The sequence below is a fragment of the Aethalodelphis obliquidens genome, unplaced genomic scaffold (genome assembly GCF_003676395.1).
Source record: "Aethalodelphis obliquidens isolate GAN/ISIS:26980383/991018 unplaced genomic scaffold, ASM367639v1 scaffold111, whole genome shotgun sequence".
Classification (NCBI taxonomy): Eukaryota; Metazoa; Chordata; class Mammalia; order Artiodactyla; family Delphinidae; genus Aethalodelphis; species Aethalodelphis obliquidens.
The window spans coordinates 1,142,247-1,167,350 of record NW_020838055.1 but is presented as its reverse complement, the minus strand read 5'-3'; the positions used below and the strand labels follow the sequence as shown (position 1 = coordinate 1,167,350).

The 25,104-nt window shown below is 42.4% G+C and overlaps 1 protein-coding gene across 2 annotated transcripts; it reads right to left on the bottom strand.

Moving 5' to 3' along the window:
* Positions 1-381: 381 nt before the first annotated feature.
* CCR3 (C-C motif chemokine receptor 3) lies at positions 382-24,132 on the bottom strand. 2 transcript variants are annotated; one of them, XM_027096993.1, is made up of 2 exons: positions 24,110-24,132; positions 382-1,863 (listed from the first exon to the last, which is right to left on the bottom strand). In XM_027096993.1, exon 2 carries the CDS (start codon positions 1,850-1,852, stop codon positions 776-778), a length of 1,077 nt encoding a protein of 358 aa, XP_026952794.1. In that variant the 5' UTR covers positions 1,853-1,863; positions 24,110-24,132; the 3' UTR covers positions 382-775. The 2 variants fall into 2 exon arrangements, with proteins under 2 accessions (XP_026952794.1, XP_026952793.1); XM_027096992.1 differs by lacking the exon at positions 24,110-24,132 and adding an exon at positions 13,216-13,342.
* Positions 24,133-25,104: the final 972 nt, after the last annotated feature.

The following is a 25,104-nucleotide window of genomic DNA, read 5'->3' as shown; positions in this document are numbered from 1 at the left end:
GGGGGCAAGGATTGTGTTTGTCTTACACAGTTTTGCATCCTTCTCTTAACCTAAGGCAGTGTTTGTGCATCCTGTCTGTATCACCTAATGCACAGTTACTGGATGAACAGTGAGACTGGTGTAAAAGAGGACAGTGTCTGCACATTTCAGGACTCTTGAGAAGTTTCTATGAGCAGGGCCTTTATTCTCTATACTGAAAATACCAAATTGCTCTTCTTCTATCGAGTAGCTCATGGGAACTGTGGTCATTCAGTGTGAATAGGAGATCTGTTCATTATTAAGAATATTCAAAACAGGTGTGACATGCCATTATGGTGCTTGAGAGTACATATGCATAAATTTTTTACAAGTCTTTATCAAGCAAGGAAAGAACTAGGCACATTAAGAGATAATGTAATTGATTTATTGTATTTTGTGAAGTATGTTTCATTTATATCAATAACTGGCTGAAGTTAAGGTTTAAGATATGAAAAGCTTTACCTGTGTGTAGCTGCACATAGTAACTGTGTAACATTCAGGTGCATTAAAATATATGTAACTCTTGAAAGAATCAAGCAAAGCTCTACTTCTCAGGTTTGACAATAAGTCACTGCCCAGCTGCTGACCTTTGGTAATGCCTCTGGGGTGCATAGATAGACTGCTACCATTGGGTATATATTTTAATGTCTTTAAGAACTTCAGTGTTGCGCTGGAAGTTCAGAGGACTGGTGCAGAGGTTGATGTGTTTGCTTCATCTGCCCCATCCATCTTCTTTAGGCAATGTTCTGCATCTGACCTAAAATACAGCAGAGAGTTCCTGCTCTCCTGTTGACGGGGAGACAGAGCTGGCTCTTTCCAGTTTTTCACTAGGAAGAAATGGGATGAATTTGCCCATGTAGATGGCCACATGCCTGTAGAAAAAGTGGCGGAGGTGCTTTTGGAACCTCTCACCAACGAAGGCGTAGATCACGGGGTTGACACAGCAGTGGGTGTAGGCGATCACCTCCGTCACCAGCATGGCCAGGTCCAGCTGTCTGCTCTGCTCACACTCAGTCTCCAGGTGCACTTGAAAAGTTGAGAGGAGGACAACCAGATTGTAGGGTGTCCAGAAAATAAAGAAGACCACCATGATGACAAAAATGAGCCGGATGGCCTTGTATTTTTTTTTACTGGGGCATCTCAGCAGCGTTTTAATGATTCCTGAGTAGCAGATGGCCATAATGAGCAGAGGCAGAGCGAGACCCAGGATATTCAACCTCAGAGCATGGAAACACTTCCAGGCATTCTCTCCATTCTTTGGGTAAAGAGGGCTGCAGAAAGTCTGTTCAAACTCCTCTTGGGACTCATGGAAGATAAATTCAGGGAGGGCTGCTAACCCTGCCAGGACCCAGGTGAAGATGCTGGTGATGATACCAAAAGTGGTCGTCCGGGCTCGAAGGGCAAACACGGCGTGCACGATGGCCAGATACCGGTCTATGGTCAGGAGTATGATGAAGAAGATCTCACTGTACAAGCCCATGTAATAGAGCCCAGAGAGCAACTTACACATATGGTGGCCAAAAACCCACTCATTCCACCCAACATAGTGAATCCAGAACGGCAGAGTGAATAAGAAGAGCAAGTCGGAAATGGCCAGATTGAGCAGGTAGATGTTGGTCATAATCCGGAGCTTGTTGTATTTTGTGAGGATCACCACCACCACTACATTGCCCAGCAGACCAACCGTGAACACCAGCGAATACAGTGGGGGCAGGAACTGAGCCCCCAGCTCCTTGATGTTGCTTTTTTCACATGGCAGTGCCCCCTCATAGTCATAGGGTGTGGTCCCAGCAGCTTCACCCACAGTCTCAGTCCCATCGACTGAGGTCGCCATTTCCCTTGGCTCTGTGATAGAAGAAGGAAAAAGCAACCCCACAATTAGCCATGATCACCCCTTGTGACCCACACCACTTGGTTTATACATTTACTCAATAAAACCACATGGGATAAACAGCCTATACATTCCTCAGTATGTATTTCCAAAGGTATATCAGAGATGCTGTAGGGGGAGATGTCTGGAGTGAAAGATCTACCGTTTTCAAAGTCAGCATGATCCGGGATGGGAAAGGAAACAGAAGAGTTGTGAGTGGTGGTGAAGAGTGGGCGTGTTGCTCTCAGAAAGCATTTGAAGGAAGAAATACAAAACTCGAAGAGACAGGTTGGGTAATGATAACAATAATACTATACATATAACACATTTTATATGTTATATGTGTTATATATGACTTTCAAAATCATCTTACCTATTTAAAAACCAAATGCTAATAATAATAATAGTGGTAATAATGATAATAGTGATTATTATTAGAAATAACTACCCCCTCTCCATGGCCCCATAACAATGTGCTGTTCATCATAGCTAATGGGGAGATTGAACGTTAAAGAAATTTAATAATTAGCCTAAAATCCTCTAGTAAGTAATTGCAGAAGTTCAAGCTAGATCTTCAGTGTCTATGTCCAGTTCTCTCATCCCTGGATTCAAGTGCAGTGATTTTTAACTTTTTTTTTCTTACATCTTTATTGGAGTATAATTGCTGTACATTGTTGTGTTAGTTTCTACTGTATAACAAAGTGAATCAGCTATACGTATACATATATCCCTATATCCCCTCCCTCTTGCGTCTCCCTTCCACCCTCCTTATCCCACCCCTCTAGGTGGACACAAAGCACCGAGCTGATCTCCCTGTGCTATGCGGCTGCTTCGCACTAGCTATCTGTTTTACATTTGGTAGTGTATATATGTCATTGCCACTCTCTATGACCCAGCAATCCCACTATTGGGCATATACCCCGAGAAAACCATAATTCAAAAAGAGTCATGTACCACAGTGTTCATTGCAGCACTATTTACAATAGCCAGGACATGGAAGCAACCTAAGTGTCCATTGACAGATGAGTGGATAAAGAAGATGTGGCACATATATACAATGGAATATTACTCAGCCATAAAAAGAAACGAAATTCAGTTATTTGTAGTGAGGTGGATGGACCTACAGTCTGTCATACAGAGTAAATTAAGTCAGAAAGAGAAAAACAAATACCGTATGCTAACACGTATATATGGAATCTTAAAAAAAAAAAAAGGTCTGAAGAACCTGGGGACAGGATAGGAATAAAGATGCAGACGTAGAGAGTGGACTTGAGGACATGGGGAGGGGGAAGGGTAAGCTGGGATGATCTTTAACTTTTGAAGACTTAGCTATTATAATAGTTACTAACTATTGTAATAATTATAAGCAGCATTCCCTTTTCCTGTTCGTGACAGTGCTGACTAAGCCAATCATGTGCCAAGAGCAAACCCCTTAGAGCTTCTCCTTCATAAAGGAGCTGAGCATAGGCCAATGGGACTTCATATTAGATTTGATATTTTGTAGAACAGGATCCCTAGGGCCAGTGCCTGCTTTTCTTAAGATTACAGACTTGGCTGGAGAAGAAGGAAAAACAGACAAGGGAGGAGTCCATGAAGGGCAGTTAATCCCTGCACTGCCTCCTCAGAAGGAGTCCTACTGACTTTCTACTTTCTATGAAGGCACACATGTGAGGTCATGAATGTATGTCAGCAGGCATTTCTCAAGGCAAGTCTTCAAACTGCAATAATTGGAGCCAATGGCAAGGATTGTCTTTGCTTCTTAAGAGAATACTGGGACCCCAGAGGTCAACACCTGTCAGGGTTCTGTGTAGTCCATGTGAGAGTGGAGAGGGGAGACACAGGAGCTGTTCCTGGCTGTTCTGCTCGCCAGCGATAGGACTTAGACAGGCCTTTACCTCTGAGCCTTGTTTACTTATCTCTAAAATAAGGATCATGGTAGCACCCAAGGTTGTGGTGAGCATCAAATCAGACAGTCTACATGAGATAACATTTTAAATTAGAAGAAACCTGTAAAATTGGTAGGAAGCAGAAGTGAAAGAAAGGCAATGAGAAGCAATTTCATATGAAATCAGGAAAAAGTAGGGACTTTTGGATAGAACTTGATCTATTTTCATAGCTCTGTCCTGGTACATCATCTGCTGATAAGTGACACCTTCAGGCTTTTGAGGTGAAAAATGGAATTGAGGAATAACTGATTTGTATGATCTTATCAGCATTCTTATTCCTAATGGCAAAATCCACAGCAGCTGAGAAAAAATACCTGTCACTTTGTCTGTTACGCATTTTCAACATGAGTGTCTCTCTAAATCTTAATGTCTAAAGCAAGAAAGGAACAGGGCCTCTACTCACCATTAATTATTTGTATATTCTTTCCTTTTCTCCCAGACTGATCTAAAAACATGTCAGACTTTTAAAAAAATTTCACTGAAGTTTTGTTCAACTTGAGGATCGTCTTTAATTCATGTGTCACTTCCATAAATCCAACATGATCAGTATAAGATTATAGAATCTTGGTGGGGGGTGGGTGCCTAGACTGCAAAGCACAGGGAAGCAAGCAGGTTCTGTAGAGTCAGAAGCCAAGTCGTTGATTACTAGTTACATGGGGTCAGAGACACAAAAACAGGGTTTTTACCTGTCTGCAGTCCTAATCACAGTCCTTGCAGTTTGGAAAAATGATACAGTAATAGTAAACAACATCAACAATAAAGAAAGGCGTGCACGCGCGGACACACACACACACACACACAGTAAAAACCACCCCAAATCTCACCATGATGAGTTTACCACCAATAACATTTCTCTATGTAGATATGCATACGTGGATACGAAGTTTTACAAAAATTGACATCATACTCCTTTAGCTGGTTCACTAAAATTGCTCACAATACAACTCAACCGTGCACTGTAAATGAAGTTTCTTTAGTCTCCAAAACTATTTGGATCTCTGTTACTAGCTTCCCACCTGCTGGGTAGCAGGAAAAAGTATTCACAAATTTTAGTCCTAAGTGGTTTAAATTTAGTCTGATCCATCCATTGATTTGAATGATGACTAGGTTTTACTCATCCTGTGTTGCCAGCTTATAATTTCAGTCCCTTGTCTTCTCTCATTGGTTCTTTCTAAGATGGCAGTGGAGATATGGGGGAAGGGCCAGCATGACTCGATGCGTGGGTGGAGGGAGAAGGGGGTACCCTAGTCTCCTGTTGGTTCTTGATTTACGTGGCTTGTGTCTGCTGAGGCGGGTCAACCTAGTCCCAACCCTGAGCCTTGTGCTGGCATCTGCTGCAATGGTTTGTAGCTAATGGCTTCAGGATCGATTCATTCTCAGTCCTCCCCAGGCACAGTGACCTCTCCCAGGTGATGGAGTGTTCCCTCGGCTCTGGCTGGAATGGAGAAGCACATCTCCATCAGGTTTCTGGCCCAGGCTATGCTCTTTCTTCTGAACTGGCAGGTGCCCAGGCAGACATGCTCCTCCTTGACTCCATGTCCATGCCATGTACAAACCAAGGGACACGCAAGACTGCAAACCAGATCTTTTTTCTGCCTGACCACCAGCTTAACTGCGCTAACCACCCCATGTGGGTAAGGAGGTGCCTTGCAGAGAGACATCCTTTGGGGTTACCTCCAATTTATCAAACAGCCCTCCATACCCCCCAACTCTGGTCAAAGCCTGGATGGGAGAGATAGGGATACACAGATGTGACTGCTTCCTTCCATAGTCTCTTTTCTCACAATTCCTGGACTCAGAAGGAGAGGAGCCCTCTCCCTGCCATTCTTTTCTGGCCAGGTCCAACTAAATATATATGCAACCTTCGTTTATACTGTGGTAAATGGTATGAGATAATGGATACCTCATAATTTCACATTCACCAGTGTAAAATTTTAATGAGTGTTGCAAAACTGAATTGAACAGAAATATTGAGAATTGGAGACCCTTCTTTAGAAAATATATTTGTTTGAAATGCCATTTTAATTATCAAAAAAAAATGTAATGATGATACTCAATGCTAGTGAGTTTGCAGTGAACCTTATCCATTGCTGGAGCGCTTATTCATTGATGATGCAATGTAACTTGTTTTAATAAATTTTATATATAACAGGAACCATCAAGATACACATGGCTTTGATCCAGTAGTTCTAATCCTGGGAATTTACCCTAAGGGGAAAAGGTCCAAGACATAATGTGCACAAAGGTGTTCACTGTGGCATTGTTTTTGTAGTAGAAAAACAAGAAATGGGAACGATCTAAATGTTTGACACATGAAGGATATTTTGAATAAATTGTAGTCCATTTACACAATAGATTATTATGTAGTCATTAAAACTAGTTTTGGATACCAGATAGAATCACAGACAAATGTTTATAAAAATGAAGAGAATGTAAAGTGTGTAAACGAAGATTGCAACAGCATGAAATTATATGGACATGTAAAAGGCAACAGGCAGAGAATCAAAATAGCTGTGGGGCGTAGGTGGATTATCATTTTCAAAGCTGTAAAATTTTAAAATTTTCTATATTCCCTCATCAATTAAACTGTCGTTGAAAGCTAGTGTTCTTAGGCAGGGACTGCTGGAAGATTTGGCAGACACATTTTCTAAAGGTAATTGTGTTGAAAACCCAGGCAAATTAAAAGATGAAGGGTTTCCTCATCAGAACTTGAAACCACAAACTGAGATCTAAGAAACTTGAAGAAGAGGGCACACTAGGTAAAGCATTTGAATTTTGTTCTGAAATTTGGAGATCTTAGTAGCCAGGTTCTCCCCCTTGATCTTGGGTGGAGCTGACATACAACCCCCAGACTGGGGTAGGGGAGGTGTCTTTTAGGGTCTTGAGACCTGCTTTGGCTGGGGCTCAGCGGGCCTCCACGGGAAGAGTGAGAAGGCCTTTCGGATGACCACAGCAGGCACCTTCGTGTGGACAGGTGGGCCGTGAGGACACCAGCTCCCAGGATGCCTCCAAATTATTCAGTGTGTGATACTCTCATGCCCACATTTTCTCTTCTTCCCACTCCACGATTCTTAGCGCTTTTGGCAAATTCTGAACTTGGAGGATATTCACAGGGCCCCTGCTCTTCTCTTGCTGGGCCAGCCTTTCAGCCTGTATAGCTGGACACTGTGCTTAAACATCCAGAGTGCACATCAGAAGGCCACCCCCCAGGGTTTACAGTAATTCAGACCTTCCTGTCTTTGAAGACGTGGAGACCATTTCTCTGGACCCTCCCCAAATGCAAGCCAGAGCCCCTCCTAATGAGAATCCACTCAAAGAATCTTATTAAACTCTAAAGACACGCCAAATCAAGCCAGTGCACTGGGCCTCCAGCTCCTTGGTCCTGAGCCCCAGCCGGTACAGTGCCTCTGACTGAAAGAAATATGTATTTCTCAGCATGGATCAAATAATGCATGATATCGTCAGAAGCTTTCTTTGTATGATGTAGTTTTTTTCCCCTTATTGTCAGCAACCACGTGGGAAGGAAAAAATACTGAGAAGAAAATGGCCTCTGAGTTCAGGAAGTTTACGTTCTTTACACATAACCAATGTGAGACAATAGTGAGTAATAACTGTGCCTTCCTTAGGCCAGCACTTTATACAGGCTTGTTTGTCTTCACAGCTTTGCAAGGTAGGTTTTTATATACCCATTTTATAGATGAGCAAACAGAGGCTTGGCAAGGCTCAGTCACTATTCCGTTGATGCACGGCAGGGCTGGGACTCTGTGTCTCCAAAGACCACACTGCTATAGCCTTAGGGTTCCATTTAGTAAGGGCCTCCACACCCCAAGATTACATAGATGTTTATATATATTCTAGTATCTTTATGGTTCCGTTTTTATACACGCAGATCACTAATATGTTTTAGTTTGGTTTGATACATGGCGTGAAGTGCATTTCTATTTTATTTCTCTCTGAATGGTTGACCAATTCAAAGACACCATATGTTGAGTAACTACCTTCTCTCTCCTCCTTGGGCTGGAAACATCACCTTTGCCATATGTTCCCTCAAGTTCCTGATTCTGCTTGTGTACTTTACATTCCATTGATTTCTGTGCCAGAAACACTCTTTTAATTACTGTAGATTTATTAGATCATTTATATAGATTATCCGATTATACAACTGCCTTTCATTATTCATTTTGCAGTATGTCTTATCTGTTAGAGCCATTTGTCCTATTAGATAAACTTTTGGATCACTTGGTCAGTTACTTACAGAAACATAATTTTGAGTGGTATTTTGTTACATTTGTAAATAAGTTTAGGAAGAATTGATAAGTTTACATATCAAACGTTTATATCTGGGAACATGCTATGTCTGCTTACCATAGAGCTTTAAGTTATTGGTCTTGCACATTTCTTTTTAAATTTTTATCTGCCTTTATATTTCTGAGGTTACTGTGAATGATATATTTTTCCCTAGCAAATTTTCTAACCAATCGTTAGTAGTGTAAAAAAAATTATTTTACATGTTTTAAGCTGATTACCTTACTGATTTTTAAAAATAAATTCCTTTAGGACTCCTAGATAGATAATCATATATCTGTGACACAGTGATAAGATTATATCCTCCTTTCTGGTATTTCTTATTTGTTTCTCTCACCTTATTGCTTTGGCTGGAACTTCCACAGTGATGTTAAGTAATAGTGGTGTTAGTACGTTTGTCTGGTTCCTGATTATAATTGGACATCCTACCCCCCAACCTTTCAAAGTCCCCAAAGTACAAGAAAGATACTATTAATTTGAAATCCGTTTTATTCTAAAACTTTGCTAAAGTGGAAAACTGTCATGCCTATGATGAAGAGTGCTGATCCTTGACAGTAGCGGGAGTTTGGTTAAAACCAGACATGTCTGATAGAAGGCCACATGCTGAATGATATCCCAGTTTAGTAACGTCACTAATCGTGTGTGTGTGTGTGTGTGTGTGTGTGTGTGTAAGTGCTTAGTCTCTTTGAGGGGGATCCGCCTCTCAGGTGAACTTGATAAATCATCTAAAGAATATAGAGAAGAGAGCAGGTGTGAAGTCAGTGCTTACCATCCTGAAACTGCCTGTCCATCTGGAAGAGCCCTGCCTACAGGTGACTCCTGGTGGGGATCACTCCTGCAGGACCACCTGCTGTTAAGATCAGGTTCCATGCCTAAGGCCCTAGATACTTCTGGTTTCATGGGTATTTGGTGCCAAGGAATCATAGTTGTAAGATTTTCTTGCTTATATATCCTTGGTCCTCCTCAGTCTAGGATAATTATTCAATTCCTGAGTCTGAAGAAATGACTGTGTGACCTAGAGCAAGTAGGTTAACCTCTCTGTGCTTCAGAATCTTTATGTGTAACCTGGTGATAAGAAGAGTTACTGCCTCATGGGGTTCTCCAGTCATTCATTCAGCAAATACTTAGTAGCACCTATGATATGCCAGGCACTATTCCAGGGACACAGGCATATCAGTGAACAGAATAGACAAAACTCTCTGACCTCATGAAGCTTATATTCTAGTTGGGGAATAATATATAACTAAAATCTACAGTGTCTCAGATGGTCATGAGTGCTACAGAGAAAGATAAAGTAGGAGATGAGGAAAGGCAGTAGGATGGGGTTGAAGAGGTGCAGTTTAAATTGGAGGGGGTCAACAAGGAGCTCGTGAGATGACATTTGAGAAAAGTCTTGAGGAAGGTGAGGGAGTGAGGTTATAGAAAACACAGTGATTGGTATCCAGTAATGTTTTAACAAGACATTTCAGCCTTCGTTAAAATCTTTAGTTACAGTAAATGAGGATTTTGAATTTCCACAAATGGTTTTGGATCTCAAGCAAATTAAATAACCTAATGGGAACCCAAGATTATATTAATCCATTTACCGACTGACATTCCAATGAAGAATCATCGAGGTTAGATTATCTTTCACAAAGATGACAGGAATAGATAGGTAGGTAGGTAGGTAGATAGATAGATAGATGATACACTGCACCCTCCCAAATTTTTTGAATCTGTTTACTGTCTCTGAGTTACATCCCTCCAACCTCCTTAAGCTGAAGTGAGAAGAAAAGAGGAAATTTAGGGGTTGAACTAAGAGTATCCTCAGTTGCAGGCTCTTTAGAAGCCAACCCCAAGAGCTAATTCAGTCTTCGTCTATGTAAACAGATCATCCAGAACAAAGGAAATCTACCCATCTGATTCTCCATGTTCCTCTCTACCCAGCTAGCCCTTCATTTATTCATCCAATTACCTATCCATCTAGCTCCTCAAATTGCTTCCCACTTACACAGTTTGAAACCAGTCCCCCTTCCCTTGTACTTCTTTCCACAGCAAACCTGGGATAGTCAGAAAAAATAATGATCTGGTACAGCACTATCCAATAGAACTTTTCTGCAGTGATGGAATGTTCTGTATCTGTGCTGTTCAGTAAAGCACCTACAAGCCACATGGCTATTGAGCACTTGGAATGTGGCTACTGCTGCTGAAAAACTGAGCTTTTCATGTTATTTAATCAAGTTCAGTTGGAATAGCCACATGTGGCAAGTAGCCACCATATTGGACAGTGCAGGACTAGTGCCCCGTATAATGCCTGACAAGTAATAGCTGCTTAATAAATGCTTCTTAAATGAATACAAGGATGGAGCAGAATAATTTTACCTTGCTTTTCACTTTTCAGACTATACATTTGAAATATTAGGTTATGTCCCAGGTACCACATTTTAAGAGGGAGCATAGGATCAACCTGGAGCATAGGACAGGCTAGGATGATAAAGGTCCAGAAACATCAGCTGTAGTTGGCAGAACCTGAATGTTCTGTATGAAAAAAGTCTTCAGATTTATTTTAGTTTCTTTTCTTTTCCTTTTTATCCCAATATTTATACATCTTTGATCTGGACCAAAGTTTTCTAATCTTTTTTTGTTAAAAAATTGGATTAGGCGATGTTTTGGATTCCTTTGAGAAGGGAAAGCCTGTAATGGAATAGCTTTTCCTGTAGAGGAGGGAGTAGACTCTCCAGAGAACAGGAATTTGATGGTATTGGAAGAAACTACATTCAGTCACATATGGGGAAGAACTGGCTGAGAACCAAGTTGTGCAGGAACAGAATGGGCTGTCTCGTGAGCCAGTAAACTCCCTCCCTAGAAATACACAGGAACCCCTCAAGGTTGAAATCCTGAATAAATGCAGTCTTCTTCCCAGCAGCAGACATCTCCCAGCCTTTATGTTTTAGAGCAGCACATGGACTTGCACGGCTGCCACTCATATTATTAGTTACTCGAGCAAAGTTTACACGCTATTCTTGGAGTGTAGTCAGTTAAGTAACTTGGTTTCATCCACCTGCCAAGTGACTTTGGATATTTTTACCAACTTCCTTGCTCAAAGATTAGATTTACACTTTATATTCCAGTAGCGGGTGTTTCCAATGTGGCTGATTTTTAGTGTTTGTATACAGGCTGATATGTTACTTAGTTGAAAGAGATGATCATGAAGAAGTGTTTTATGGGGAAATTACGCCTATGCAGTCAAAATAACATGGTTGGGATGTTCAGCATACTGGAGGGTCAGCTTCCTGGCCCCTGGTATTTCCACCTCCACCTGTGCCTTGGAGAGAGAACCACTGCCTCTTTTCTAGGCCCCATGTTTGTTACAGTTGATATCACACTTGTATGCCCTTTTGTATTCTGAGACTTAAAATTTTATACCCTGCACCTAGTTCCATGTGGTTAAAAATTATTTGAAAATATAATTTGTAACAACTGCAACATATTGTATATTTATGGTTATTTAATCATTGTCTTACTGTTGTGTGATTAAGTTGTTTCCAATTTGCACCTTTACAAATAATGCTGCAGTAAACATCTTTGTCTGTATTTTTATTATTTCCTTAAAGTAGATTTCCCAAAGCACAGTTTCTACTGCTAGTCATATTGCTAAGACTCTTGATGCATTTTGCCAAATTGCTTCCAGAAGGTGTGTAACGATATATATACTAGTAGGTGATGGTGCCAGTCTCAGCAAGCATCCATCAATACGGAGATCTAAGAGAAAAAAATTCCTCAGCCAATTTTACAGGCAACAAGGATGTCATTAATTATGTAACTAACACTTATTTAATTACTGAGGGTTGTTTTCTTTCTTTCTTTTTTTGTGGTACGCAGACCTCTCACTGTTGTGGCCTCTCCCGCTGCGGAGCACAGTCTCCAGATGCACAGCCTCAGTGGCCATGGCTCACGGGCCCAGCCGCTCTGCGGCATGTGGGATCTTCCCGGACTGGGGCACGAACCCACGTCCCCTGCATCAGCAGGCGGACTCTCAACCACTGCACCACCAGGGAAGCCCCGAGGGTTTTTTTTTTTTTTTAGCTGTAATTATTAATCATTTGTATTTCCTTTCCTGCGAATTATCTGTTTGTGCCCTTTACCCATTTTATTCTGCTGGGTATATCTGCTTTTTTCTTACTAAGTCATGCAGTTATTCCTCTAGGAGAAATAACTCCACCTGCATAGTTCATGGTAATCATCATCATTTTCTGAAAAGAGCTTCAGATACACTCCAACTCCTATCACTTCCATGTACCAAAGACCCCGTAAGCCCACCGCCTCCCCTCAAAACGCTTGTCGCACAACAGTTAACTTTCATCCCCAACCAATTGAAGGTTTCCCAGAAGATTAGGAAGGCTTTCTCTTCCTGCCCTCTAATATAGATCCAGGAAAAGCAAACAGTCAACTTTGTAGATCCAGATAAAAAGACACCAAGCCAGCCGAACAACTGATCCATCTAATAGCCAGACTTAGAGTGGATTTTCAATGAAAAATTGAAATATATATGTATATATACAGATATAATATATAAAAGTATGTACACACATACGTCAATTATACTTTCACTGAATGTTTCTTACAAATCAATATCAATAACACAAAGCTACTAAGTATAACCCTTTTGGAGTGGTCATCCTCTCAATAGTTGAGAATTTATGAAAGCCCAGGGAAGGCAGCATGGACACAGCCTTGGGCATGTTGACCGAAGAGGATAAAAGGCCAAGTTTGGATGAGTGGAAGAGGCAAACACATCATGATACGGGTGAGAGAAAAGCAGAATGGGAGAAAGCAAGACGAAAATGGACATATTTCACAATCTGCTCTCCCACTTTGGTCCCAAACTACCTACTGCATTGCAGTAGGCCTCCCTCTCTACCTCCTCCATCCAAGAGTACTCCTGGGAGGAATTGCTTCTGCCTGGCTACACCCCTTGCTCCATCTCCTTTCTCCTAGGAACCTGATGATCTACCTGGGAACCTCTCCTGAATAAACAACTTCTGTTGCATTTAATAAGTTCTCGCCCAGATGAGAACAAAAAGAAGACAGTGGTACCTGCCAATTTAGCAAAGTCCTTTATGCGTCCAGTGATAGCTTAGGTCTTGCTACTCATGAAACGGAGATACCATCTGATACCACCAGCGACATTAGTAAGGTAGGAAGGAACACAGCTTCCTGTTTCAAACGGGCTTAGTTTCTACGGTTTTGCAAATTTTTAAAAAGATAATCGAGCTTAAGAGCAGTTCTTCTTTTCTATGGTTGAGATCACACACTAAGCACTCAGTTGAGTAATCCTTGAGATGAACGCCATTGATGTTTAGCAGCTATTTTAGGGGTTCTGCCTTCCCTTGGAATTGCTCATTGTTTTGGAAGGGGGGATAATTCTTGAATAAGCAGGGCTTTGACCTTTGAGGAGACAGGATAAAAAACGAAATCGGGATTTCCTTCTAAAGAAAGACTGATGGCTAGGGGATAACCTAATTATTCTGCGGAGCTCAATGGGAGACTTTGATGAGGTGAGTTGTAGTATGGGTTTACACACCCAAGAAGACTTGAGCTTGAGTTTCAGTTGGGGCGCCCACATGCCCACAGCATGACCTTGGGTTAATCGTTTAATCCTGCTGGACCTCAGCTTTCTCATCTGTCAACTGGGAATAATAATAACTACATCATAGGGTTGCCATGGACCCAACTAAGATAAATATGTAAAAAGTCTTTGTGGACTATCCATGGCTAAGCAACCGTAACGGGTGGGTAGAACGCCACTGTTACAGAAGCCTCATAGGGCAGAGCCATGTGCCTGCTCTATGTGCTGATGTGTCCACAAGACCTAGGATGGTCCTGGGCACAGACCAGTGTTCACCTGATATTTGTGGGGAGAGGTCTGACCATGGATGGTGTGATCTGTGATACACTGGCTAAGTGGACAAGACAATGAAATTCACCAAGTATTTATCAAGCATCTGCTGTGTATGCAGGACTGTGCTATATGCTTCAAATGATAAAGAAAAGATAGGAAAAAAAAGACAAAGACTCTGCTGGGAGGGCTCACGGGCATACTGGGGGCCCCAGTTTGAAGGAGCTTGACAGCCCGCATTCAACCTCAGGTGGTCAGTAGAACCCCCGTCAGAGAAGAGTTAGGAGGACTGCAAGCTTCTGTTCTGAATAAGAGAAAGAAAACAAGAAGTCTTCCGTTGCTTTCTGTTATTATAGGGTTGGCCTTTCCCATGGGCCAATTCTCCAAGAATCACGTTCACATAGGATTCTTGTTAGAAATGTGACTTAGGAGCCTGTGTGGACTCTGGAAGGGCCCTGGTGACCCTGGGAGATCTTGGTCAGATTCGTCACGCATGTCAGGGGTTTCTCCTGGGCTTTTTTTTTTTTTTTTTTTTTTGGTATCAAGAGCATTCAGTCTGCCAGGTTGTAGCCCCATATCAACTGTCCATTGGTTAAATGAACTCATCGGTCTTTCAAGTTTCTTATGATCCAAGCATCAGCATGGGGGCTGGCACCAAGTCTGACACCTGTGTCCTCCACTCAGGGACCATCATGTTATCTAATACGGCATTTCCAACAGAGGGTGTGGTGTGGGAGCCCACAGGTTTGCACAGGAAGCATATCCTCTCAGACACTGTGTGGAAGCACTCAGAGAGATTCATAGGATGCTAAAGTCTCTGAGAAATCCACAGTGAGGAACAGGTTTAAACGTGGGTAACCTTGCATTCCTCAAACGTTTTTTAAGGTAGAAAAACTTTTTCTTTCTCAAATAACACCTATTATCATCCCTCAAGACTAAGGTTGGGTAGGAGAACTCTGTGAGGTGCTCGTCTGATGACTGCTCATCACATGGGCACAGCACAGTACAGTTGCCAACTGCCTTTCTGGCCTATCCTCTCATTTGGACAAGGGTCCCCATGGCAGCCCCACGAGGCTGATAGGGATGCTGTTGATACCCCATGTGGTAGATGAGGAAACTGAGATTCAACAAGGGACTTGGCAAACACCACAGAGAGGCTGAAAGGCAGAGCTGGGCTCCACCCCAGAGTTTAGACTGTTCACTGGTGGTCATTTTTCCTGCACTGTAGCACCATCTGAAGGACTGGTGCCTTCAGCTGAAGATGAGGATGGCAAAAGGTAAAGGCAGAACCCAAAGGGGTTTCCCCGAGGTCCAGAGTGGCTTGTTCTGTCTGGATAGGCAGGAGATATCTGATGCTTCTTTCAGGCTGCTCAAGGCATTCAACTCACAGGTTCCCAAGGTACACAGGAAAACCTGACACCAAACACTGATACCTCTGATCTTTCAGATTCTCAGTGCACATAAGAAACATTTTTCAGGAAAAACCACCAAATGACAACAACAACAACAACAAACCAGACAGAAGACAGCTTAGGAATATGGGAGCATCTGAGGGGAAAACAAACGGACAAGCAAAAGATGTTCAGAAGCTATGAAGGGGCCAGAAATTTCTTGCGGAAGGCTCAGGTCAACCACGGCCTTGAGCGTGTGAAAGGAAGTGATTGCCAGAGCAGCAGGGAGAAGTACGCGGCTTCCTTTAATTACCCCCATCTTCAACACCAGCTCTTGGGTGCAGGGTCCTGGGGCAGGAAGGTGGACTCCGGCCATTTACCTCCACTTACTAACATGTTCCCAGTGGAGTTAAGGGAAGGATTCATGCAGCCGGCGGCGCCTGCCTCTGGCACTTGGTGGCCCAGTGTATTTCTGAGTTCCCTCCATTGACAGCACCCTGCCCTTCTGTGAAGGCCCAACATCAGCAGAAGCAAGCCCCCGTCACAGACTCCTCTGCAAGACAAATTGGAGTGACCACGTGGAAGCTGTGCTATTTGGGGAGGTAGTGGGCGTCTCAAGATCTGAACGGAAGAGCAGAGTCTAGACTCAGTATTGGCCTCCAGCTGCCATCTAGAATTAAACCAGCGATGCAACGAACCACCCACTGGGCGGCCATGAGCATGCACCTGGCACACCTCCAACTGCAGGGTGTGTGACTGACCAAGCCCCGCTGCTGGGCCCTGAAACCAATGCTCTGTTTGCCCCAAGGCCACGCATCCTGTGGCCTGCACCACTCCTGACCCAGCCCGCAAGGAACCGAGCATGCCCACCCCTGGGAGACACGGCCTCCTCTGACGGCCGGCTTTAGCTCGAGGGCTCCCCAGTGGACATGCCAAACTCCCCTTAGTCTACACAACAGGCTGGGAGTCTTCTGCCATCCTTCCTTTGCTCCTTGCTTCACTTGGGGCCTGACAGCACTGCTCATTTTCCCTCACAGGTGCCTCCTCTAATAAAGGTATAAAACCTGCTGGGTGTCTGCTTTTCAGAGATCTGGACTAACGCAACCTGCATATTCAAACTGGCTTCAAAACAGAGCCCAGGTCCCTTTGGGCCATTCCCATGAGAAATTGGGTTGTTGCTGTTGTTGCTCTCACTATTCTGTATGTTTTATTTTGCTCTGTTTCATTCTGTTATGTCAATATTGAAGAAAAAATCTAGTATCAAAATTAGCAGATAAATATAATGATGAAGAGAAAAGTGAACAACGATTTAGAAGTGATGTAGAAAATACAGTTTTCTCCCCGAGGTATGGTAGGTACCTCTGCGTGAACAGGGAAAACCTGCATAATATCTGTCAAGTAGAATAAGTGATGTCCTTTCTTCCTTGGTTTCTCAAACTATGAAATGGGCCCTTGGAAATGTAAGAGAGGAGAGAGAGAAAAAGGATAGGTAAACAGACAAGAGAAACGGGGGTATGAGGGATGGGGGTACCAGATCTTTAAGCTAACCTCTTCCCTTTTCCCAAATGTCAGCCAGAAACGTTTCCACCAAATGAGAAAATTTAATTTCTGCTTTGTTCACAACTAAGTAATATGGTGTTTTGGAGGTTTCTGTAAACCCCAGTGGCTAGAAGGACACCTAGAAGTGTAACTTGGGGTGGAGAGGACTGGATGGTGTTTTCCTATGGGGTGTTGTTTTGCATCCCACCCCCAAGATTAATCTGGGTACTTTCTAAACATGTCAGGCCTCTGTTTTGACCCGTACAAATTCTGAATGAATCCTAAAATGTGCCAGAGCCTCTGCTCTGGAAAAGCTAAAAGAGCTAGCGTGAGGGTTGGAGGGAAGGTGTGTCAGTCCTGAGCTCCAGACGGCATCAGTGGACGCAGACGGTGACCAGGAGTGGTGGGGTGGGGGCTGCCGTGGATGGCGGGGAAGTTGGGGGGGGGAGGAGAGAAATGATTGTTCAGGGATACAAGCAGTTCTTCCTGAGCACTTGTGTCGCATGTCACACCAGGGATCTGCTGAGGGCTTTACCTGTTTTGTCTCTTTAAACCTCTCGGTGACCCTGTGAGGTAAATGAGTTTGTTTTTACCATTTCTCAGAGGAGGAAGTGAGGCGAGTGGGTTAAGCAACAGCTGCAGGGCCACACAACCAGAAAATGGTGGGGCTCATCCTGGAACCCACATCTGTCTGCTTCCAGCCCCTCCCCCAACCACTGTGTCTGCTCTCCCCCCAGGGGTCTGTGGATGTGGCCCAAGTGGGTGGGCTGCTGCCGTGGGTCAGTTGGTGCTGGCCCTTCATCCCATTCCAGTGGTCCGTGCCCAAGATTCTGCAGATGATTTTCATGTCAGAACACCCTTGCTTTAGTAATTCAGCATTTAGAAAACAGTCTGAAGAAAGCAGGCATATTATACTTCATCATAATAAGAAACGAGTTCTTCTAGGAGGGTGTAATGGATATTGGTGGTGCTCTGCTGGATCCCCTTGAATCCCTTTCCCATTTCTGGCTCTCATTCCCCAGCTTCTGTGCTCTTTCGTTTCCAGCCGCTGCACCTGTGACTCACTGTGGATTGTCCTCAGGCCCCAGGAGGAATCTCTCCTACTGCCTTGTCTTGAAACAGGACACACTGTGAGGCTCATGCCCCAGAGCCCCCCTCAGGATCAGGTGGAGGCCACTGTGGGGAGCTCTGCCTAAGACCACAGTCCTGCTGCTTCCTCCCTCCTTGTCCTGCTCTCTCACCTTGCTGTTGTCTTCTGGGAGCACTCACTGAGTAAATCACTCATACATGAATCCTCACCTCAGGGTCTGGGAACCTGACGCTTGTAAGACAGGTCGTTTAACATAGATGGGAGTTGGTTTTTTTTCAACAACTTATTGAGATATAATTTTTGGACAATAAATTATATCCATTTAATGCCTACAATTTGATGAATTTTGACAGTCGTATACATCTGGGATACAACTCCCATAGTCAAGATACGAATATTTCCATCCCCTCCAAGAGACTCCCTGTGCCCCTTTGAAATCCATCCCTTCCTCCACCCCCCAACTCCAGGCAACCACGTCTTTCCAGTTCTTAAGATCAGTTTCTTTGCAGCCCATTGCGTGAACATTAAGCCAGTGCTATATGTTAGATTTTTGTGTGGCACCACTCCAAGGTACCAGTTTTTATGTTAGTTTAGAAAATGCTAGCTACTAACACACAAACTCTAAAATGTACAGTGAGGTTTAACACGTAGAAGTGTTTCTTGATCACCTATAGCTAATCAGGATTGTTAATTCGTGGCAGTCTGTCTCCAGTCATTCATTCAGGGACCTAGGCACCTATATACTGTGTCTGCTATCACTAAACTTGGCATTCAAGACCCAGACGTATACAGCTGCATCACCTAAGAGGAAGGGGAAGAGTATGAAGGAATGCTCCTGGAAGGGTCTTATGAGCGAGCTGGTGGAGAAATCACTCACATCATTTCTGTCCACGTTCCATCGGCTAGAACTCAGTCATATGACCACACCTAAGTGCAAGAGAGGCTAGAATATAGTCTGTCTGTGTGTCCAGAAATTACTAATGCTCACCGTATGCATGTAGTTACCTGACCAGAAAAGGAAAAGCTCAAAAGAGGAAGATAAAAGACATACTGACATATAATGCCATTATCATCAGTAACAGCAACAACATAACAACGAAATAACACACAATAAGAATAACTGTCATCTTTTGATGAGTTTCATACCAAGTGCTTTATCACATTTATCCTTACGATTCTATAGGTGTGCAATTTCCAGATGAGGATTAAAGTCATGGGAGATTATGTGACCCACCGTGGTTGCCAGATGGCTACCAACTGAATGGCAGAGGATAAATTTGTGCCCAGGTCTTTCTTGACTCCTAAGCTTCTGCGGTTAGCATGAGGCAGAACAAATCAACTACAGGATTTTCCCACTTTGATGAGAGCTGTGAATTATCAGCGGCAGATTTCAACATAACCCGGGACATCAAGAATATCAAGAACCGGGCTTCCCTGGCGGCGCAGTGGTTGAGAGTCCACCTGCCGATGCTGGGGACACGGGTTCGCGCCCTGGTCCGGGAAGGTCCCACCTGCCGCGGAGCGGCAGGGCCCGTGAGCCATGGCCGCTGAGCCTGCGTGTCCGGAGCCTGTGCTCCGCAACGGGAGAGGCCACAACAGTAAGAGGCCCACATATTGCACAAAAAAAAAAAAAAAAAAAAAGAATATCAAGAACCTATCATTATTCAGAGATTCTAGAAGGACCAGTGAATAAGCTTCTCACAACTTAGACCTCTGGGCCAATGGCCAACAAGACACCTGCACCACAGATACAAGGGTGGGGTCACACTTAGCCCTATGAGAGCAAGAAAGTTATTCGCTGTTTACCATCCCCCCCGCGTTCTAAGAAGGGTGAATCACAAAGAAAATTCTTAATGAGCTGATGGCAGGGGTGCAGAGAAGAGCCACATGTTTTAATTTGAGAGAGAAGAAAACAATTCTTTAGGTAAGAAAGGAGATAGAGAGAGTGGGATGGGAAGTGGGTGTGACGTGAGATCTGGAAAGAAAGATGAGGCTGGCACCAGGGAGACTGGAATGGCCGCGTGGGGCCAGAAGGGAGAAGGGAAGACACCCAGCAAAGGGGCAGCAGATGAGAAAGGATGTAGGGAAAGAAGACAAAGTTCAGCAGGATTTCAGCATGGGTTGCCATGTAATGTGGGGTGTAACCTTCTATCTCAGTTAGGGTTTGGTCGTGAAAAAGCCTTCTGTAGGTATTTTGGCCAGGAGGGGAATTTATATAGGATTCCAGTGCCTTGACGACTAGCAAATGTTTTCAGGTGTTCATGGAACATTCACCAAGATAAACTATATCCAGGACCTCAGGAAGTTTTTAAATTTTAAATTCTACAGAATATGTTCTCAGACCAAAATGCAGTATTAAAAACAGAAAGATAACAAACACTTCTAAACGTGAAAAATTTAAAACACTTCTAAATAATCCACGGGTCAAAGAGGAAGTCTCAAAGGAAATAAAAAAAAAAACTTTGAACTAAGTGAAAACAAAAATACAGCATATCAAGATACGTGGGGTGCAGCTAAGACAGTTCTGAGAGGAAAATATTGCCACATTGAATGCTTGCATTAGAAAAGAAGAACAGACTCAAATCAATAGTCTAAGATTCTTCCTCTGGAAACCAGAGAAAGGGCAAAATAAACCCAAATGAAGCAGAAAGAAGGAAAAACGAAAATAAGAGCACAGATTAATAAAATTTAAAACAAACAACAGACCAAAGTAATGAAACAAAAAGCTGGTTCTTCAAAAAATCATTAGCAGTGAATGATAAACCTCTAGCAAGACCTGAGAGAGAGAGAGGTGACACAAATCAGCAATGTCAGGAATGAAACGGGGTATCACTACAGATTCTGCAGCCATTAAAAGAGATAAAATACTGTGAACCACTTTATGCTCATAAATGCAACAATTTAGAAGAAATAGACCAATTTGTTGATTATTAACACAGATAAGACATTGGACAAAATATTTCACCCACTCATGATAAAAAACGCTCAGCAAATTGATAAACAGCATCTACAAGGAGCCTAGAGATGGTATCATACTTAACAATGAAAGATGAATGCTTTCCTCCAAGATCATGAGCAAAGCAAGGATTTCCGTTCAACCACTCCTATCCAACCATAAGTCCTAGCTAGAGCAGTGAGGAAGAAAACAAAATAAAAGGCATACAGATTGGAAAGGAGGGAATAAACTGTCCCTATTTGAGGATGACATTGTTGTCTACAGAGAAGATCCCAAGGGATCCACCCAAAAACTCTTAGAACTAACAAGTTCAGCTAGGTTGCAGGAAAAAACCAGCAAACAAAAATCAATCACATTTTTTTGTATCAGTGAACACTTGGAAACCAAAATTAAAAACAAAATACCATTTACAGTTGCTCCCAAAAGTTTTCAGATTATACCTAGGTATAAATCTAACAAAACATGGGCGGGACTTATATGCTGAAAACTACAAAATGAAACAAATCAAAGAAGACCTAAATAAATGTACTATGTTCATGGGTTGGAAGACTCAACATGTAGTAAAGATGTCCGTTTTTCCCCAGATTGATCTGTTAAGGCAATTTATATCAAAATCCCATCAAGGTTTTTTGTAGATACAGATATGCTTATTATTCTTAACTTTATATGGAAAGTCACAGGACTTGGCGTAGCTAAAACATTTTTGAAGAAAAATAAAGTAGGAGGAATCATTTTATCTGATTTCAGGACTTACTATATAGCTAGAATAATCTAGACAGTATGGTTTTGGCAGAGGGATAGACACATAGATTAATGGAACAAAATAGAGAATTACAGAACTAGACTCACGAATGTATCCAACTGCTTTCTGACAAAGGTGCAGTGCCATTCAACAGAAGAGCAATAGCCTTTTCCACAAATAGTGCTGGAGCAATTAGATGTCCATAGACAGAAAAAAAAAAAACCCTCAACCTAAACTTCACATTTATCAACTATACTTCAATAAAAAAATTTAATAAATATCAACTATACTTCAATGAAAAATAAAACTTAAAAAACCACATCTTATACAAAAATTAACTCAAAGTTTATTACAGACTTAATTGTAAAATGTAAAACTATAAAACTTTAGAAGATAACAAAGGAGAAATCTTTGGGATCTAAAATTTGGCAAAGAGTTCTTAGACTTGATGCCAAAAGTGCTGTCCACAAAAAGAAGGGATCGATAAATTTGGCTTCTTCACAATTAAAAACTCCTCTCTGTGAAAGACCCTGTTAAGCAGGTGAAAATATCAGAGTCTCAGAGAAAATATTTGTAAAGAACATATCCAATAAAATATTTGTATCTAAAATATAAAGCACTCTCAAAATTCAAAAACAAAGAACCAATCTGATTAGAAAATGGGCAAAGATTTTTTTCCAACGAGGTAGAAATTTTAAAAGGGCTTATCTCAAATGAATAAAGAAATCTTCAGATGGTTTAAAAACAAAAAAAGAAAAAATGGGCAAAGGCATGAACAGATATTTCACTGAAGAAGACATACAGATAGCAACTAAACACAGGAAGACATGTTTAATATCATTGGCTGTTAGGAAAATGCAAATTAAAACTATCATGAGATGTTATTACACACCTTTCAGAATGGCTGAAATAAAAAGTAGTGACAAAATCAAATGCTGGAGAGGATAGGGAGAAACTGGATCACTCCTGCATTGATGTTGGGGATATAAAATGATACAGCCACTGGAAAAGAGTATGGTGGTTTCTTATAAAACTAAAACGTGCTTGAATACAATCCAGCAATCACATTCTTGGGCAATTTACCACAAAATAAAAAATTGTTTTAAGATTTTAAAATTGAAATGTAGCATGCATATGTTAAAATGCCTAAAGTACAGTAATCTTAAAGTTTTTGCATGTATATACACCCGTGTAACCACCATTCAGGACATTGCCAGAACGCTAGACCATTCCTTAGTGCTTCTTCCCAGTCTGTATTCACAGAGTAATTGTTACTTTGTTTCTATCACTATAGACTAGTTTTGACTGTTCTTGAGCTCAGTATAAATGGAATTGTACAGTATGTAGTAGTAGTAGATTGTTCTTTTATATTGTTGTATAGTGCTTTATTACATGAAGATACTATAATTTACCCATTTTATCGTTGATAAAAATTTGGGATTTTCAGTTTGAGACTGTTACTGAGTAAAATTACTAGCTACATTCTTGTGCATATCTTGTGGGTTCACATACACTTCTTTCTCCGGAGTATATACCTTGAAGTAGAATTTTTGGGTCATAGAGAAAGCATGTTTAGCTTTTCATACCACTAAACAGTTTTCTAAGTGGTTGTACCAGTTGATGCTTCCACCAGCAATGTGTAAGAACTCAAGTTGATCCCCATTCTCATCAACCCTCGGTATTGTCTGTTGTTAGAGATTTTTCTTTTACACTTTAGCTTTAGCTCCTCTGGTGGGTATGTGCTGCTCTCTCATTGTGGTTTTAATTTGCATTTCTCAAATGATTAATGGTATTGATCACCTTTTTGCGTATGTGTTGGTTATTTGGTTACCACTTTCTGTGAGGTGGCTAATCAGATCTTTCCTGATCTAAAATAATTAGGTTGTTTGTCATTTTCATACTGACTTGTAGGAGTTTGTAATCTATTCTGTATATGAGCTCTTTATCCAAGAGAGGTACCTCTGACCTATTTCTGGTTATAGGCACTTCTGCTTTTTTCTACCCAGCTCCTGCCTACCTCCCCGCAGTCATTCCTGATAGTGATTCTATTTGTAAACATCTCTAGGCTTAAGTTTCCAAATCCTGCTGGAGTCACCAACCATTCTCCAGTACCTGCATCGGTGTCTCAGACTCACACCAACACACTGCCTGGCCCTGCCCAGGTTCTGGGCCAGCCATAGGATACAAAATCACTGTCTCATTGGTCCCTTCACCTCTCACTTATTTCTCAGGGGCAGGAAGATTTCTTGTTCACTGAGGCAGGATGAAAAGGGGAAACGAATTTATTCAAGCAGATACATGATAATGTCACTCTGAATAAAAGATGTCAGACTATACTCTCGCCTGTGGTCACACACACACACAAGGCACCAACCTTAATCAACAGGTCTTCATATCAGCTGCCTCTTATGCATGCAGCTCAGTGCTGAGCACTGTGGAAAACCCACAAAGAAGGACTGGACATGGGTCCAGCTGTCAAGAAGCTTTCAGTCGAGTTGGAGAGAAAAGACATAATACAGGTTATGTGATATAATAAAATAGTGCGTGTTAGATAGTACACAACTCTTCAGAATCAAAGAGTTGTAGAACTGGGCATGCAAGACTATAAGTGCTAATTCAGGCTGGCCCTGGACAGGAAGTTTTTAGAGCACTTCCTTGAGATACTCTCTCCTTCCCCTTTTCAGCATGGGTGTCCGGGGAGGGGGTTTCTTGGACAGCTTTTTTGCACATAGGAGACATTCAACACATGTTGGCGGGTTTGACTGAGGCTTGGGTTGAAGAAATAGATAGCTACATGGCTCCCATCAGCCGAACGCCTACCAAGTACCAGGCATGTAGTAAATAACATTTAATTCTTGCCATAGTTCTGAGAAGGCAGTATTATTGCTCCTATTTTACAGGTGGGGAAACCGAGGCTCAGGTATGTGGTAAAGAAAAAACATGGCATCTGGTGGAGCCATGATTCAAAGCAGGCCGGACATGCTGGGGTGCTTGTTGCTCGCTGTGAGACACTGCCATTGCTTGTTGCTTGGTTAAAGGGAAGGGAACAGTGGGCCTGGCCACTCATGATGTCAGAGATTAAAGCCCAGGCCCTGGAGTACCAGGTCTCTGAGGCAGGGCCCAGTAGAAGGGGCGGACCCTTCAAGGCAGGAGTAAGGCTGCCTGACTGGTGGCTTTGGATAGCAAGGCAGGAGCAAGAGGGAAGCAAATTAGGTAAGAGAAGGTAACATAGCCAGGCTGTCAGCCCCCCTCCCTGTAACTTCCCAAATTAATCCTCGATCCCTCACGTGCCCAGTTTGGCTGGAAGTCCATCTGTCTCGTGAAATCCCCCTCTCCTCACCTCCACCTTGCCCGTTCAGGAGTGCCCTA

Coding starts and splice junctions, on each gene's coding strand:
- CCR3 (XM_027096993.1), bottom strand. CDS start 1,852: ATGGCGACCTCAGTCGATGGGACTGAGACTGTGGGTGAAGCTGCTGGG.